This window comes from Salminus brasiliensis, chromosome 15 (assembly GCF_030463535.1).
Source record: "Salminus brasiliensis chromosome 15, fSalBra1.hap2, whole genome shotgun sequence".
NCBI classification, from domain to species: domain Eukaryota; kingdom Metazoa; phylum Chordata; class Actinopteri; order Characiformes; family Bryconidae; genus Salminus; species Salminus brasiliensis.
In genome coordinates, this window is record NC_132892.1 from 27,494,134 (window position 1) to 27,510,835 (window position 16,702).

Sequence of the window (16,702 nt, forward strand, 5' to 3'; positions counted from 1 at the left end):
GAAACCTTCTGTGATGAAGCTTTTAAAGGCAATAAAGTCTTTGGATGTAATTTAATCCATCCACAAATTCCTTTGTTTATATCTTGACCACTCAATTATGCAAAAACTAGTGGAATTCCCCTTTAACTGCTAATACTAAAAAAAACCAGTTTACACAAACATGGCTTAAAGAAAACAGCGGAACAATGAGGACATGATTATGGACTTCCTCTCTGAGATGGGACTTTGATCCATAACAATATGAGCAGTAAACACACCTACATCCTCGCTTCTGACACCACTGATATGGTGGAACATCAAACCCGACCTCTCAACCTCTCAACCTCAAAGCATGTTTACGCTGGACCATTACACTGCCTCCTGTTCAGAACATATGGATTAACACTCGCATGATGATGATAAACAAAACATATAGGCCCTATAACCACCCCTTTGACTTAACCCTTTGAAGTCATCACCAGCAGAAAAACAAGCATGGTGTCATTTTCTATGAATTATCTCACACTAGTAGTTCATTGAGACAAAATTTTGTGCCCAATCACTGTGGATCCTAAAGGACAACTGGCTTAAATTATTAAAAATGTTTCCTGCACAACAACCCCCACTCCTCAGAAAGGCAGAATGGGGATTTTTCTGATCTTGGGATTTTGTTCCAACAGCAATAATATTTGACATATTTTTCTGCTCTCTTTATTCTATTGTTTATATATCCTTATATTATTGTATCTTCTGCATTTCTGTCTGCATGGGTTATTCTCTTATTGAATATTAACATATACAAATTTACATTATTGGAAATTTATAATACTCTTTATTGTCGTATAATAATTATTGTATGTATCTTTGTATCAATCTATATATCTTAATATAATTTTGTATATATATATGTAGTGTTCTTTATATTGTTGTGATTGTATGTTATTGTGTATTTCTTTGATTGTATATGCCTTTATATTAATGTGTATATGTTTGTATGATTGTATGTATCTTTACGTTATTGTATGCATGTTTACATGATTGCATGTCATTGCATGCACCTTTATATTACTGTTATTGTCTATATCTTAATATGATTGTATGTATTACTATAATTGCATATTACTATATGCAACGTTATATTATTGTATATATCTTTGTATGATTGCATGGTTTATATATATATATATTTACATTATTGTATATTGTATGTTATTGTATTGGTTTTTATATTAAATTAGATTTGTTAGTATATATATATATTTATATATATATATATATATATTGTGTGTGTGTATATAGTGTTATTGTAAATGTTTTTATATTATTGTGTATATCTTAATGTTATTGTATATATGACTTTATATTAAATTATCCATGTTTTTATAATTGTCTATATATGTTCAGTTGATTGTGTTATATTTATATAATTCATATTTCTATATAATTTAATGTATCTATATATTAAATTATCCATGTTTTTATTGTTGTATACATTTTCATTTTATTGTACATTACTCCCTATATATATTTATATCATGGTTTATGTCTTTACATCACTATACATTTAGAGGGGAATGTGCTGTGTTAGCGAGCTTGATGGTAGATTCTGTTACAGAGTGCTGATGTGGGGTTATATGGGGATAATGCTGGTGTAAAGACTGCGAAACTCCATTGTCCTTTAACTCCATCACCTGTTAGCTGCAGACGCCTGGCGGGCGAGAGCTGCCCGGGGCCGCGTGTCGTCCATCTTGGTAAACCTTGTCTCTATAGGCATTGTTCACTGACCTTTGACCTTCGCAGACCCTTCTGCAGTCCGGTCATCAGGCCCCCCTCTCGAGCATTTGATTTGGCAGCGCAGTGCAAAGGGAAGCAGAATGCTTGGGAATTAGGGGCTGTTTTCTGGCATCCCCTTAGCGGGGGGGCTGAGCTGACCTGGTCAGACAGCAACAAGTGACAGAATCATGATGGTCCACACTGTTTATCTCAGCTCTGAGAGGAATGCGTCTGCTAGGACCAAGCGTTTCTTCTGAAATCAAGGCTCTTAATAGGGAGTTTGTCCTCCCTTTGCTGCAGTAACAGCCTCTAATCTTCTGCGAAGGCTTAACTCTAGATGTTGGAACATTACTGTGAAGATTTTATTGCATTCAGCCACAATAACATATGTGAGGTCAGGTGCTGATGTTAGATGATTAGTTCTGGATTACAAACATCACTCCAGCCCATCCCAAAGGTACAGGATGGAGCTCCATCACTCCAGAGAACATTAGTGAGGTCAGGTACTGACGTTAGCTGATCAGGTCTGGATTACAGCCACCACTTCAGTTTATCTCAAAAATATTGGATGGAGCCTCTTCTTTACAGAAAGCACAGTTCCCGTGCTCCACAGCCCAATGCTGGGGGGACTTAGACCCTCTAGCTGATGCTCAGCATTGGGTATGGTCACTGTAGTTCATCTGCTCTAGAAGGTTCCATTCTATGGGTAAAAGGGCTTTTCTATGGAGATTATAAAAGCTGCATGTGGTTAAAGCCGTTTAGCTCAGCAGTATGTGTGTCTCTACCTGTAAAAAAGAGGAATCTAGAATATGCATTAGTGTATGCACTATATGGACAAAAGTATTGGGACACCCGATTCATTCATTGTTTCTTCTGAAATTAAGGGTATTTAAAAAAAGAGTTTATCCTGCTTTTGTTGGAGTAACTGTCTCTACTGTCCAGGAAAGAAGAGAGAAGGCTTTCTGCTAGATTTTGGAGGAGCATTGCTGTGAAGATTTGATTGCATTTAGAGACAAGAGTGCCCAACTCATCCCAAAAGAATTCTATAGAGCTCCATCCTATCCAATTCCAGAGAACACAGTTCCACTGATTCACAGCTCAATGCTGGGGGGCTTTCTACCCCTCTAACCCACGCCTGGCATTAGGCATGGTGCCAATAGTTTCATGGTTATCTGCTCCAGAGAGTCCTATTCTATTGGCAATACTTCTCTACATGGACTGGGCATGCTGTGTGTGTGTATGTGTGTGTGTGTGTGCATTTGCACATCTGTGTCAGCAATGGGTGCAACGTGAAGTAGCTGAATGCATTCCTCAGAAGGAGTGTCTACAAACTTTTGGACATATAATGTATGCAGGCAACATCTGAAGGAAAATTGGGGATAACAGAAGTATGAGTGCATAAGATGCAAATTGTCTTACTCAGTGTATGTGTGTGTGTGTGTGTGTGTGTGTGTGTGTGTGTGTGTGTGTGAATTGCAGGTGGGTTTGAAGTTGGAACTCCTGCTGTTGATCTGAACAGACCCCCTCCCCTCTTCATTCCTGCATGTTGGTGATATTATGCTAATCCTTCTCTCCCTCTGAATTGCTTCTACATTATATATATTTTTGGGTTGCCATAGCAACAGCAGTTCCCTGGACCCCCAAACCTCACATAGTTGCATAGTTGATCAAGTGGACATACCTGGACAATAAGAGAAAAAGAGAGGGAGTGGGGGGAGTGAGAAAGAGAGATAAAAAAGAGAAACTCGACAGAGAGAGAGAGAGAGAGAGAGAGAGAGAGAGAGACAGAGAGAGAGAGAGAGAGAGAATGAGTGAGAGAAAGTTCAGATGTTTTATTTATTATATATTTTATACATATGACATATTACATTATACATACATACATACGTTCTTATCTGCACTTAATTAATATGTTATCTGTACTTAGTTAATATCAGCTTCCAGGTTTAGCCATATTGTCATTTTTCCTCAATATTAGACTTAAAGCAGTTTAGAAAATTATTAGAAATAAAATATTGTAAATAATAAGTAATTTTAAATTATTATAAATGACTATTAATTAAAAATTATATTATAAATTATATTGTTTAAATACCAAACAATCTAAATATCTCTTTAATAAAAGTTTCATTACAGCCACATATTATTTTATCATATATCATATTATCATGTTATATATATTTTTGTGTGCGATATGATATTAAACTAAATAAGTCGTGCGTTTTGTTTAGCTGTTCAGGGTTTAATGCAGTGGGTCTGTCTAAGAATCTGCAGCAGGTCTGCGTCGCGTTACGAGGCGATCTCATTCTCATTCTTTCGTTTCGGTATAAACGCGTAACTCTGGACGTTTTGCGTAAAGTTTTTTTTACAGTTTTATTTTTCGCGCAGAAAAATACAGTAACGTATCAGTGCTGATAAACATATAGCGCACGTTCACACACGCCTTTAGCCTTTATACCTACAGAAACATATAGGGTCTCGTGCAAAAGTTTGTGCACCCCTAGGCAAATTGAACTGAACAATAATAAGTCTGAACTGAACGATGCGGATAGAGACTGAACCACTGCCGGGGTTCATTTACTAAATTTAACTTAGAGTCAGTGAACACACAGACATCATGCTTTAAATGTGCAGACCTGTCCGATTTTATTAAACATTTATTATGATGTTGTTTACAGAGGATTTCTTCACTTATTTGCACTTAGTAAAGGAATGTCATTTGTCCAGGAGTGTCTATAGCTGTGTATATCACTTATAATCCACATATGTGCAGTGATGAGCAGTTTAAGGGGGCTGTTGGTGAATATGTGTGTCAGTTTGAATGACTTTTGACATTTTTGTGATCTGCGTGTTTTTAATAATTGTCAGGGCTGCAGGGCGGAAAGCGGGTCAAATGCTGACCCGGAAAAATGCTAAGGCTTCCCCAAAACAGGCTGAAGACGCCCAGTGAAATTAGGTTAGGGTGCAGGTTCAGAGTGAAGCGAAATAACGTGCCTCCAGGACCCTCGTGCAGCACAGAGCAGCACAACGCTACACAATAACAGGCCAAACACAGGACAAGTGTGTAAACATCAGTGCAAAGCAAAAATACATACAGAGCGATGGAGGCCACAGTTATACGGGTGATTACGCCAATAGGTGGCAGACCTGTCAATTTTAGACTACTCTTTTTTTTTAACTCATATGATGTTATGAAGCTGTGTTAGCGTGTGGAATGCTGGGATATGTAGTTTTGATGGCATGTAGTCAGATTTTAGGCATAAATAGCCTTTTAAATAAGTGTTGAAGGTCTCTGGGCGCTGGGACGGGTTGGGTTTCCTCTGTCTTTAAACAAATTGAAGAACTTTCACAAAAAGCAAGTTCCTGGAGGTGCTTTATTAGGTGTCTGTCGGTGGGGTCAGTCCAACCGACCCCTCGAAGTTTTTTTTTTGGTTGTTTAGAGAGCGGTGCACGAGGAGATATGGGTATATTTTAAAGACGCTGGTCGCTGACAAAACTGACTGCTTTTTTGTGAGGTTTTTTTTTCTTTAGACTTCGTTAATAAATGCATTTAGACTTACAGTCCTATGCAAATGTTTGGGTACCCCTGCTGAAAGGATAGATTTAGTGGATTTTCTAAGTGTAAATAAGTGAACAAATCCTCTACAGGAAACCAGCCTAAATCTAACAATCCACTGCAGTGTTTTTAGACACAGCTCAGATTTATTTTCTGAACTGAACCTTTTGGAAATCAAACCTGTTTAAAAACTATTGAAAACAGTTATTTTGAGTTGCAGTGAAACCGGCGACTGGGTCAAAAAAGAAAAAAAAGTAAAGCAGAGTGTATAAATCACATTTATTAAAAACATAAGTTTGTATTTAAGGCTCTAAATTATGTTATGATAGTAAACCACTCTGTGTGGTATTTTTCTGTAATCGTATTAAATGAAACAAACGAACAAATAAATAAAAAAATACCAAAAAAGACTCTAGAGAGACTAGAAATTAGGCTGCACGTGAAATAAATAAATAAAACATGAATAAATAAATACATTAATAAAATAAAAATATATGAAAATATGAGAAACAAACAAACGAATAATTAAACACAAAATTAAATAAATAACAACAGTGAAATAAAAAAACGGGTGGGGCTTGACGAAAATCACGTGCAATAAATAAATAAATAAATACTCGAGATGAACATCCACCCTCTTCTCTTCTTTTCACCCTAAGACATTCTGGCTGTTGTGGGTCATTTCCCTGAACGCAGGATATTAAATTATATGAAGCACCGGACAGCAGGTCAGTGCTGTGGTGCTGGAGTGTCCGGTGGGTCACTCCGGGTCAGTTTTCTGGTTTTGGAGGTCTGAAGCTGGGCTTACTCAGCTCTCTGAGTTCAGCAAGTCTGGATTTACACCATGTCCCACCATACATGTAGGATACTGTTATACAGTTAAGCTACACACCGACAGACAAACTGACCTGCACACACACACACACACACACACACACGCGCACACACCTGCACGCACGTACACACTCCTATACATATGCATAGCCCAGAGGCGCGTGAGTAGTCTAAACCCATTAAAGAGTAGAAGAGCTGCTGCTTCCCTGAAATAATGACTGAAGTCAAATAAAAGTGTCTTTAAAATAAAAGTATTTTTATCAGAATGTTCAGAAGTGTTGCTGAAGGACTGAGGGGACCTACAGTACCCCACCCAGCCTCGAGCAGAGTATAGAAATATAGCTATAATAAATATAATAAATATATAATAATAATAATAATAATAATAATAATAATAATGCAGTGTATGTAGTGTCATTACTTTTCTATCACGTCAAATCAAGTAAACCAACGTTGACTGTGCTGCAGATGTCTGGTGTAGAGGATGTCACGCATTCACACTTAGAAGCGGCTCATTAAGCCCTTAGTTTTGCATAATAGTAACTACGTGTTTAGGCTTCCCTTTTTGTGTTGGCGATGTTTATATAATTAATGGTAAATGTTCACTTAAAAAAAATAATATATATATATATATGTATATATATATATAGCAGAGCTTATTTAATGGGCTATTTCGTCTGCGCGCGCCTCATTCAATTTTATTCAATAGGTTAAATGAAAGCTTCTGCTATCGCATAATGTGAATCTGGCATTTGTTGTTTACATTGTGTCCCAATTTCAGAATGAATGGGCCAATAGAAATGCTCCTAAATTGTTTTGCATTTGATTTGAATTTAATTGCATTGTCTTCCATTAAAAGTTTATTTAAAGTTGGTTTTTATCTTCTTCTGTAATATTTATTTTCATGTGGGTGTTTGTTTTTATTTTTTACATTAACTTCTGTGTTTTATCCACACACATAAACACACACACACACACACACACATACACTTTATTCCTCTAAACGCTGTAAACCCTGGCGCTTCCTCACTTCGCCCTGCACTCTGGTTGGCTGAGAGAGGAGGATTAGTGTTTTTTGGCACAGCCAATCAGAATGTGCGGCCCGAGCCGCAGGGGTCCGGTTGTAAAGGGGGCGTGAAGGGGGAGCAGTAGATAAACGGGGCCAAACTCGAGCGGAACAGCACAGAGACTCTCTCTCTCTCTCTCTCTCTCTCTCACGCCCGGATTTAAACCTCAGCTTTAGTCTCGAGATGAGCGCCTGCGTTAATCTCTGGCACGTAGATTTTGAATTGATTTGATTTTAAAATCTTGTGCTTTTTTTTTAGTCTATATTAGTTTTTATTTCATAGATTTTTCTTTCTTTCTTTTTTCTCCTGCTTTGATTTTTTCGCTTATTCATATTTATTCACTTTAAACTCTCAGATTTTGGGTCGTTTTCCTCGTTTTAACTTCTTCGCGCGCTCCTCAGTCAGCCATGCTGCTGGACTCCGGTCATCACCAGCTCTCCGCCAGTTTGGGCTCGATCAACGGGGGCGCGTTCTCGCCGCACGACCGCGAGCTGGAGCTCGCGCAGGGCTACGGGCTGCTGGGCGCGCGCGCGCACTTCGGGCCAGCGCGCGCGGACTTCTTCCTGCGCGGCAGCGGCGCGAGCGGCGGTTTTGGAGAGGCCGGCATGAGCGCGAGCGCAGGCCATCACCACCCCGCCCATCACCAGCATCATCACCAGCAGCAGCAGCACGCGATGTTCGGCCACGGGCACGCGCAAACGGACGGCCAGGGCGCAGTGGGGCATGCGCTTTTCCCGGGCTTCCACGAGCAGCAGCATCACCACCACCACCAGCAACAACAGCAGCAGCAGCATCTCCACGCGCTCAACGGAAGGTTGGACGTTTTCGCGCGCGCCGCAGCCGCCGCGGCTGCCGACCCGTACAGTCAGTACGGGCTGAACGTGAACGCGCACGTGAACGTTGGCGCGCACCATGCGCACCCCTTCTTCCGCTACGTGCGCCAGCGGTGCGCCGAGCGCGAGCTCGAGCTGGCGTGCCGGTGGACGTCGGAGCGCGAGAGCCAACGCGAGCGTCCGTGCGGCCGGACGTTCGGCACCATGCACGAGCTGGTGGCTCACGTGTCCGCCGAGCACGTCGGAGGACCCTCGGAGCACAGCGAGCAGCACGTGTGCCGGTGGGAGGACTGCGCGCGCCACGGCAAGCCCTTCAAGGCCAAGTACAAGCTGGTCAACCACATGCGCGTGCACACCGGGGAGAAGCCCTTCGCGTGCCCGTTTCCCGGATGCGGCAAGGTGTTCGCGCGCTCCGAGAACCTCAAGATCCACAAGAGAACGCACACAGGTGAGTGACGGGGGCTCGAGGTTTAAAGGAACACTCCAGCGGTTTTCAACCACATCTGTACCTGCTGTATATGTCGAGGATGATTGATTATCATTGGCAATAATTTGTCTGTGGTAATCAATCATTTTTAAATTGATTAGAGAAGCAACAGAAAAGTCGTGGACTCAGAACCCAATAGAAGTCAATGGGCAGATGCTGAAGCTCATTGACTTCTATTGTACGGTCAAATGACACCCTTAAGGTCAGTGTTTCTAATAAAGTGGCCATTAAGTGGACGTACAAAGATCTCTAATAAAGAGGCTAGACGTTTTATTATAGTGTCCAGTCAGTGGATGTAGCAGGTAGGTGTTTCCAATATAGTGGCCAGTGATTAGCTGCTTCCAATATAGTGACCAGTGAGGGGATGTACCAGTTAGATGTTTCCAGTAAAGTGGCCAGTGACTAGCTGTTTACAATATAGCGACCAGTGTGTGAAGGTACAAAGGATGGTGTTTCCAATAAAGTGGCCATTGAGTGGACATCCAGTACAGATGCGCATACTGTGCACAAACCCATCAGACTAGATGTGCGGTTTCCGGTCGTTAGGAGGTGCGAGACAGTGGGCTAAACTGACATTTCCAGTGTAGCATGAAGACAGGCTTGTACTGGAGGACGTGTGTGTGTGTGTGTGTGTGTGTGTGTGTGTGCACTGCAGAGTGGGTGTGAATGGCTCTGCTATTGAGGACACACAGACTTGGCGCCGGCATAGATGGGCCGTATTTGGGGGTGTGTGTGTTGTTGGTGTGCAGGAATCAAAGTTAGCCCAGTTTTGTAGCTTGTTTGAAGTGGTGCGCACTCCTGCACAGCCAAAGGATAAGAACAGGGACAATACGCAGGAAAAGCTGCAGCTCATGCCAGTATTTTAGCAATTATCCCACATCTCTGCGCCTTTAAGTTAGTGTGTGTGTGAATTTCCTGGACTGGATAATGAATTAATGTGTATTTCTCCTGTGTTTGTTCTCTTGTGCAGGAGAGAAGCCCTTCATGTGTGAGTTCAGCGGATGTGACAGACGCTTCGCCAACAGCAGTGACCGCAAGAAGCACATGCACGTCCACACGGCGGACAAGCCATACCTGTGCAAACTGTGCGACAAGTCCTACACACACCCCAGCTCTCTGAGGAAACACATGAAGGTATGCAACCCATTTGACCCTGTTCTATTCGGCTCATTAGGCCACACTTGAGACGCAGTAAAGGGCTCATATCAGGGCAAAATTATGAAAAATGATTTTTTAAAGATAGTAGTTGATGTAGTTTTAAGCGCTTGTTGCGTTTCGTAACTCCTTAGTTCGTTCAGTCTGTAAACAAGAAAATCGTTTCCGTGTTTTTGTGATGTCACAAAAACAATTAAACCTACAGCTGTTTAGCTCCGCCCCTTTTAGTTATAAGGACTAAACAAAGGTCGGTCTTAAACTCACAGGCTTAATTTATAGATGTTTTTTTTAAAACATTAAAAATTGTATTAGGATATGGGCCCTTTAAGAAAGTTTCATGTATAAGTTAAGCTAAAACTAAATAAATAAATAAAAACTATATATAAAAAATATTAACTATTTTATAATTTATTATTATTTAATAATTGTATTTAAATAAAGACATGTATATGTATTTAAACATATTTTGCATTAAACTATATATTTTAGGCTGTTTAAAAAAGTAAATATATTTTAATATTTATTTATTTATTAATATTTATTATTCTAAACAGTCCATTGCTATTTACGCTAACATGCCCTCCTCCTCTTCCCCGGCTTCAGGTTCACGATGAGCAGAATCCACTGAAGGAGGACTGTTCTCCAGGAGGAAGTTCCGGTTACGACTCCTCCAGTGTGGTTTCTCCAGGCTCTGAGGTTCAGGACGGACTCTCCCCAGAGCCCCCCAGCAACAACTTTAGCGAGTGGTACGTGTAGAGGAACAGAACCGACCCAGTGAAGATCTGCACCACTTTACCCACCACTCCTGCACTGGACTGAGCAGAGGACAGTCTGTTACCTGTGTATTATATTGTAAATGAAGGCGGCTTTTTACTTTATGAAGGAATGAATACGAGCTCTCGCCCGCAGGCCTGAAGGACGGGTGTAGTGTGTTTGTGTCTCGCTGTAAAAATCAGGATCTTATGTTAAGAAATGGTTACAGGACACGCTGAAATGTCCGAGGACTCTTTTCATACAGAGCATATCTACTTCAACCGGACAGAAAGTGCAGAAAAATGGGCGCGAGGTGAAAACGGACAGAGAAAGTCAGCGTGGGACTTTTATTTTATAAATTTTTGGTTAACGTGACGTCTTGCAGATGTACGTGTCCTGCTATATTGCAACAGTGTTCTGTGGATATCGATGAATGATGTGTTTATAAAAATGCAAAGAAATATTTATGGAACTTTTTTTTTTTCTGAACAAAAAAATTCTTATGTGTTTTGTTAAAAAAACATTTCTCAGCTCTGAGATATAAACTCTTGTGATAACCTATGTACAAAATAAAAGTCTTATAAAGAAATAAAAGAAATATTTGTGAAAAATATATATGCTTGCAGTTCTGTGGCTTGTTTAACTCTACATTCTTATTATTTATTTTATTCTACAGCTTATTAACAGTAATTACCACCAACCTATAAAAGCCATAACATTAAAACCACTGAAGTGTAGTGAATTATCTGGCCACAGTGGCACCTGTCAATGGGGTTGGAATATTCTGTACATATTAGGCAGCAAGTGAACAGTCAGTTCCTGAAGGTGATGTGTTGAGAGCAGGAAAAGGCAAGCATAAGGATCTGAGCCAATTTGACAAGAACCAGACTATGATGGCTAGACATGCAGCGGTCAGTACCTCCCAAAAGTGCTCCAATAAAAAACACCTGGTGAACTGGCGACAGGGTGATGGGTGCCCCAAATTAATTAATGCGATCCATTGAGGACCCACCTCACAACTGCCTCTGCTGCTAAGGTCTTGGTGCCAGATACCACAGGAAGGTCTTTTGGGGTCTACAGTGGGTCAGAGCTTCAGTTTCAGTGACACGAGGTGGGCCTACACAGTATTAGGCATGTGGTTTTAATGTTATGGCTGATCAGTGTGTCCTGCCAATAAAAAGATTGAAACGCCTTATATGCATTAAGCTAGCTATGATAGGTCTGAATTACGTGAAATTATTGATGTAATCAGTGTAACCAATTTCACCATTACATTATTGATTATTAATCAATGATTAATCATCATTTCACATAAATTTGACAGATCAGATGTTGACAGATAATATATACAGTCCATCGTAGAGAAGAACCCTGGTTTAATCACTCAAACGCTTCTTTGATTTCACTCATTGTTCTGTGTACAGTTGTGTGCAAAAGTTTAGACGCCCCACCTTCTAGGTCAAATTACATGGTTTGTTAATTTAAAAAAGTCGAAAATAGTAAATAAATCTTCCACAGATAGACATAGACATATTTTTGCTCATGTTGTTGTACTGTTTATAGTTAATGTATTTAAAAATGCATCTACAAATCTATAAAGGTTATAACTAATATTATAGTTTTTATATTTAAAAATGTGCGGGGTGTCTAAACTTTTGCACACAGCTGAATCTCCTTTTTAAAGGTCAATTGATTTTACTGAAGCATCATTCTTAATCCCAGCTAACAGATCCATGTGGGGCCTGTATGTGTAGCCCAACAGGAACCCAAAAATATTGTCCTTGGGTTTCATGTTGGTCCCACATATGGATGCCCACCAGGGTCAGTGATGTGACCAAGGGGGCCCTTACCTGGGTTGCACACTGGACATGGGGCCTAGATGGGACCCATGTGAGATTGTGCCCATTTGGAAGCCAATACAATTTGTACAAACCCACTCAGAGCCCACCTGCAACCCACCTAGCCAATATTCCACCCATGTGAGCTCCACATGAAGTCATTGTAGAATCCTCTACTGCTTTGTTTGCCATTCAGGACAAATCTAACATTTCTGAACTTCCTACCCATGATTTGAAGCCTGTGACGGTGCTCAGGACTGACACTGAGATCATTCATTCAATCATCTGCAACCAAAAGGATTATTTCATTCCAAATACTGAATCCAAACTTTTGAACAAGGATTTCTTTTCAACATTTCTTTTGCACTTCAATGTTCCCAACAGGCCTCGTTATTCAGCAGTTCCTTGCCATTCTGAATATTCGAGAAACAGGCGAGGGCTTGCATCTCTAAAGGCCTTTATCTTGTAAATGCAGGCTAACAGGTACACTGAAGAAAGTGCTGCATTGCATTGACCCGATTCAAATGTGAGCAGCATTTCCACATGAATACAATATGTACACAGCACTGTCCTTCAGTTTGTTTACTTCTGGCTACTGAGCATATTTGATTCGTGTGGAAATGGCGCACACATTCGATTCAAGTATGCTAATTGCGCCACTTCGTTTGGGTGCTGGGTCTAAATTAGAAAGTCAATAACCTTCCTTAAACTGTTTTAAAGGAGAGGTTCATTTACACCATTTCTTCCTTATCCCAAATGTAGATTACCTGCCAGAAAGTTTGGTGTCTGACCAAAGCAGTGGCGCGACCAGGCTAATGTAAAGACGTCCATGCCACCAAAAAGATTCTGGGTGACCATAAACTTCCATTACTTCCATTAGCTAAATTAACCTTTTAGCTGCAGTACAAAACTGTAGCTAAAAAGTACAAAAATCAGAAGATGAACAGTTCTTGGCTGATCTCTCAACTCTACTTGGTGTTAGCGGGATGATATAATAAGATAATATAATAAAAATGCTATAAAACTGTGGTCAAAAGTAAAGGGACGCCTGCTTATTCATTGTTTCTTCTGAAATCAAGGGCAATAAAAAGAGTTTATCCTGCTTTTGTTGGAGTAACTGTCTCTACTGTCCAGGAAGTAAGTGCATTGCTGTGAGGATTTAATTGCATCCAGCAACAAGAGCTTTAGTGAGGTCAGGATGCTGAATGATCCCCTCCCCACCTCAACCCGACTCCCCAGCTCAACCCAAAAGCACTGGATGGAGCAGCATCCATCATTCCAGAGAACACAGTTCTTCCACTGCTCCACAGCTCAATACTGAGGGTCTTTATACCCCTCTAGTCCACACCTGGCATTAGGTACGCTGCCAACAGGTTCATGTTTATCTGCTCCAGAGAGATCTATTCTATTAGCAGTACTTCTCTACAGGGACTAGACAAGCTTTGTAGGTGTGTTTGTGTGCATTTGCACATATGAGTCAGCAAGAAAGTAAAAGTAGCTGAATGTGTTCATTAGAAGAAGTGTCCACAAACATACTGACTGTCCTTTGTGAGTAGATTTGTTATTGTATAATTTTCTGTCGTAATTACATCTGTAATTATAATTGTAATTAAATTAAAATCTTAAAAGTAATTGATGTTTAAATGATCATAGACATTTCTAAATATTAACTGGTTAATGTCAGGTGGTGATTTCTGTCGTCAAATTACAAATGACTACAGTCTAAAGCCTTCATTTATTATATTAATGATATATTAAACATATATATATATATATATATATATATATATATATATATATATATATATATATATATATATATAATTTAATATATTATTATATTATATTAGACTTTAGGAAGGCTCTCGGGATCTCGTTTTGGGCTCAACGAAATGCAGAAGTGTGATTGGACGAAGGGGAAAACGCCTCAAACATATCTGCTCCCTGATTGGCTGAAAGAGACCCACGCCGTTCTATCGAGTGACGTCAACGTAGCGTAGCAGCAGCAGCAGCAGCAGCAGTGGCGGCCAACATGGCGGCGTACAGAGTCACTCCAACCTTTCAGAAAGTCTTGCGCGCTGTAAAGGTGAGCGTTCAGTTCCCGAGTGTTTGGACACAGGTGTTTAAATACTTCGACCACCCTGAGGTTTAGTTGCAGGGGTTGTGCGACGACACGGTGCGCTGAAAAGCCTAACTTTGCAGAAATAAGCTCGAGGCTAGCACAGTTAGCCACCTAGCATTCTCGTTGTTTCTGTATGCAGGAGTTATTAAACTGGTTTTATCTGCTTCATACTCATAACACTGATCCACAGAGCTGGTGGTGGAGCATGGCAGATGACTGTCTGGTGGAAAACACACTGATTTGGTCAGTGCAGCCGCTGGGTGTGAATGACAGTGTGTCAGTCTGCTCTGTCAATGTCAAAACGTCCCATATGAAGCAGCTGCAGGGCAGCTCCAGAGGTCTGTGGGCTTCACAGCTCCACAGATAACAAAGTTCAAGGATTCAAGGAGACTTTATTGTCATTTGCATCACATGTGGTACATGGGGTGGAATTAAATTGAGATCCTAAGGTCCCAGTGAGACCCAAAGAGCAATTATTCAATAAATAAAATAATAACTATACAAAAAATCTACAATATAAGAAGGGTAGACATAAATAAGAAAAGTAGGAAAGCAGATACATTTTTAAAAAGTAGCAGCAATCTAATCACAATATGAGATGAATGTAGCAGCGTGAATGAATTAAAAGCAGTAGCATAATAACATGTCTGAATTAAATCCCCCCCAGCTTAAAATGAACCTTTTAGCCAACCAAGTAAGACACAAAAATCAATCAAAGCAATTAGTGTTTATCAAGCTTAAATATATTTTTATTCAGAAATGCATTCATAAAAACTTTATATTTAAAGCACTCCTTATATCTATTTTATATTCTTTATATTTATTTTATATTCTTTATATTTATTTTTTATTTCTATTTTTAATATTCCATTTTTATTCCCTATAGGACCTCTTTTCATTTAATTTAGGTCCACTTTTGTGACACTTCTGTGGGTGTATAAGCAAAAATAGTCATACATCACTTTCACATTACTACTTTCTGATGTTCCGTTTTACAATTAAACAGACTGTAAGACTCCTTTATAAGAATTATCTGTTTAAATTGGCTGCACCCCATGAGAAGCACTGAGAAGCTTCTTACAGCTTCAGCATGAGTGGGTGGAGATAAACTGCAGAAGAATATATGTAAATATGTTGGTTTGTGAATCATAGTGGTCATAAAGGGACTATATGAATTGGTGAGTGAATGGCATGTTTTAAAAAAACCCAGAATTGTTTATGCTTTTACAGTGAAAATACGTGATACATGATACATGTATCAAAAACATGATAATTAATCTTTTTTTTTTAATTATTATTTTAACCCAATTTTCACATTATTTTTAGTCATTGTCAGTTCCCACCCAGTAGCACATGGACACAAGACATGATGGCTGCAATGCTGGGAGGGTGAAAGCTAGCAAATCCTTCATCCGAGAGTAGTTGTGCTCTCTGGGACTCCTGGGATAATACTGGCGATCACTGATAACAGTGCCAACACTTAGACAGCTGTGCCACTTGGGAACCCCTGCGGTTCATATTAAACACATGTAACCATGCTCAAATCATCATCATCAGTACTATTGAGGTTTAAAAGAAGCAGTTTTTGTTAACAGCAAGGCAAAAAATCTGTGTAGAATTACTTGACTTTTTTTTTATTGTGATTTTCATTTACCCCTGATCTTATATCCGCACCTGCTAACATTCAGAAACCTGTATTCTATTCTATTCAGTTCACATTTCAGTTCTCACTATGAAGCTGTGGAAAACAGAGCAATGCTTGAATGTAAACATAAAAAAACAGTACACAGATATTTACAGCTTTATTATTGATAATTACGGTATGTGACCTGTTCTGATGTGAGATCAGTGTTGACAAAACCACTGTTTCTGTTTCAGCATGCCTCCCTGCGGCCGAGGTGCTATGTCATAAGCTGCCATGCGCAGTACTCCACAGTGTATGACCCACATGAGAAGGTAAGACCATACTGCTTGGGATTCATCTGAACTGGACTTTACACTTGGCCTGAGGTCAGTGTATTAGGAGCAGATTTTTACAGTTGATCATAGACTGAGATCACTTCATATGGGCCAGACTTTACAACCTGTCCGGGATTTATACATATAAGACAGACCTCATGGCTGATCTGGGATGTAAGCTAAATTTTACAGCTGCTCTGGGATCAGTTCATATTATCCAGAGGTTACTGCTAACCTGGCATCAGTTCCTTTGAGACATACTTATAGACATGCTGTAGGTAGTCTGGGATCAGTAATCTGGGCCAGATATTACAACTTGACTAGGATCAGGTCATACAGACCAGAT

The 16,702-nt window shown here is 40.0% G+C and overlaps 2 protein-coding genes across 2 annotated transcripts in view; both read left to right on the forward strand.

The window, feature by feature from the left end:
* The first annotated feature begins 7,338 nt into the window (after window positions 1-7,338).
* Window positions 7,339-10,989, forward strand: zic2b (zic family member 2 (odd-paired homolog, Drosophila) b). Its single transcript, XM_072657347.1, has 3 exons — window positions 7,339-8,490; window positions 9,500-9,663; window positions 10,288-10,989. The coding sequence occupies exons 1-3, from the start codon at window positions 7,617-7,619 to the stop codon at window positions 10,438-10,440; spliced, it is 1,191 nt and encodes a 396-aa protein (XP_072513448.1). The 5' UTR covers window positions 7,339-7,616; the 3' UTR covers window positions 10,441-10,989.
* A 3,300-nt stretch (window positions 10,990-14,289) lies between these two features.
* Window positions 14,290-16,702, forward strand: part of pcca (propionyl-CoA carboxylase subunit alpha) — a 54,868-nt gene continuing 52,455 nt past the window's right edge. Inside the window, exons 1-2 of the mRNA XM_072657507.1 lie at window positions 14,290-14,361; window positions 16,276-16,353. Of these exons, the coding sequence (XP_072513608.1) occupies window positions 14,308-14,361; window positions 16,276-16,353 (132 nt within the window). The 5' untranslated portion in view covers window positions 14,290-14,307. The remainder of the gene's footprint in view (window positions 14,362-16,275; window positions 16,354-16,702) is intronic.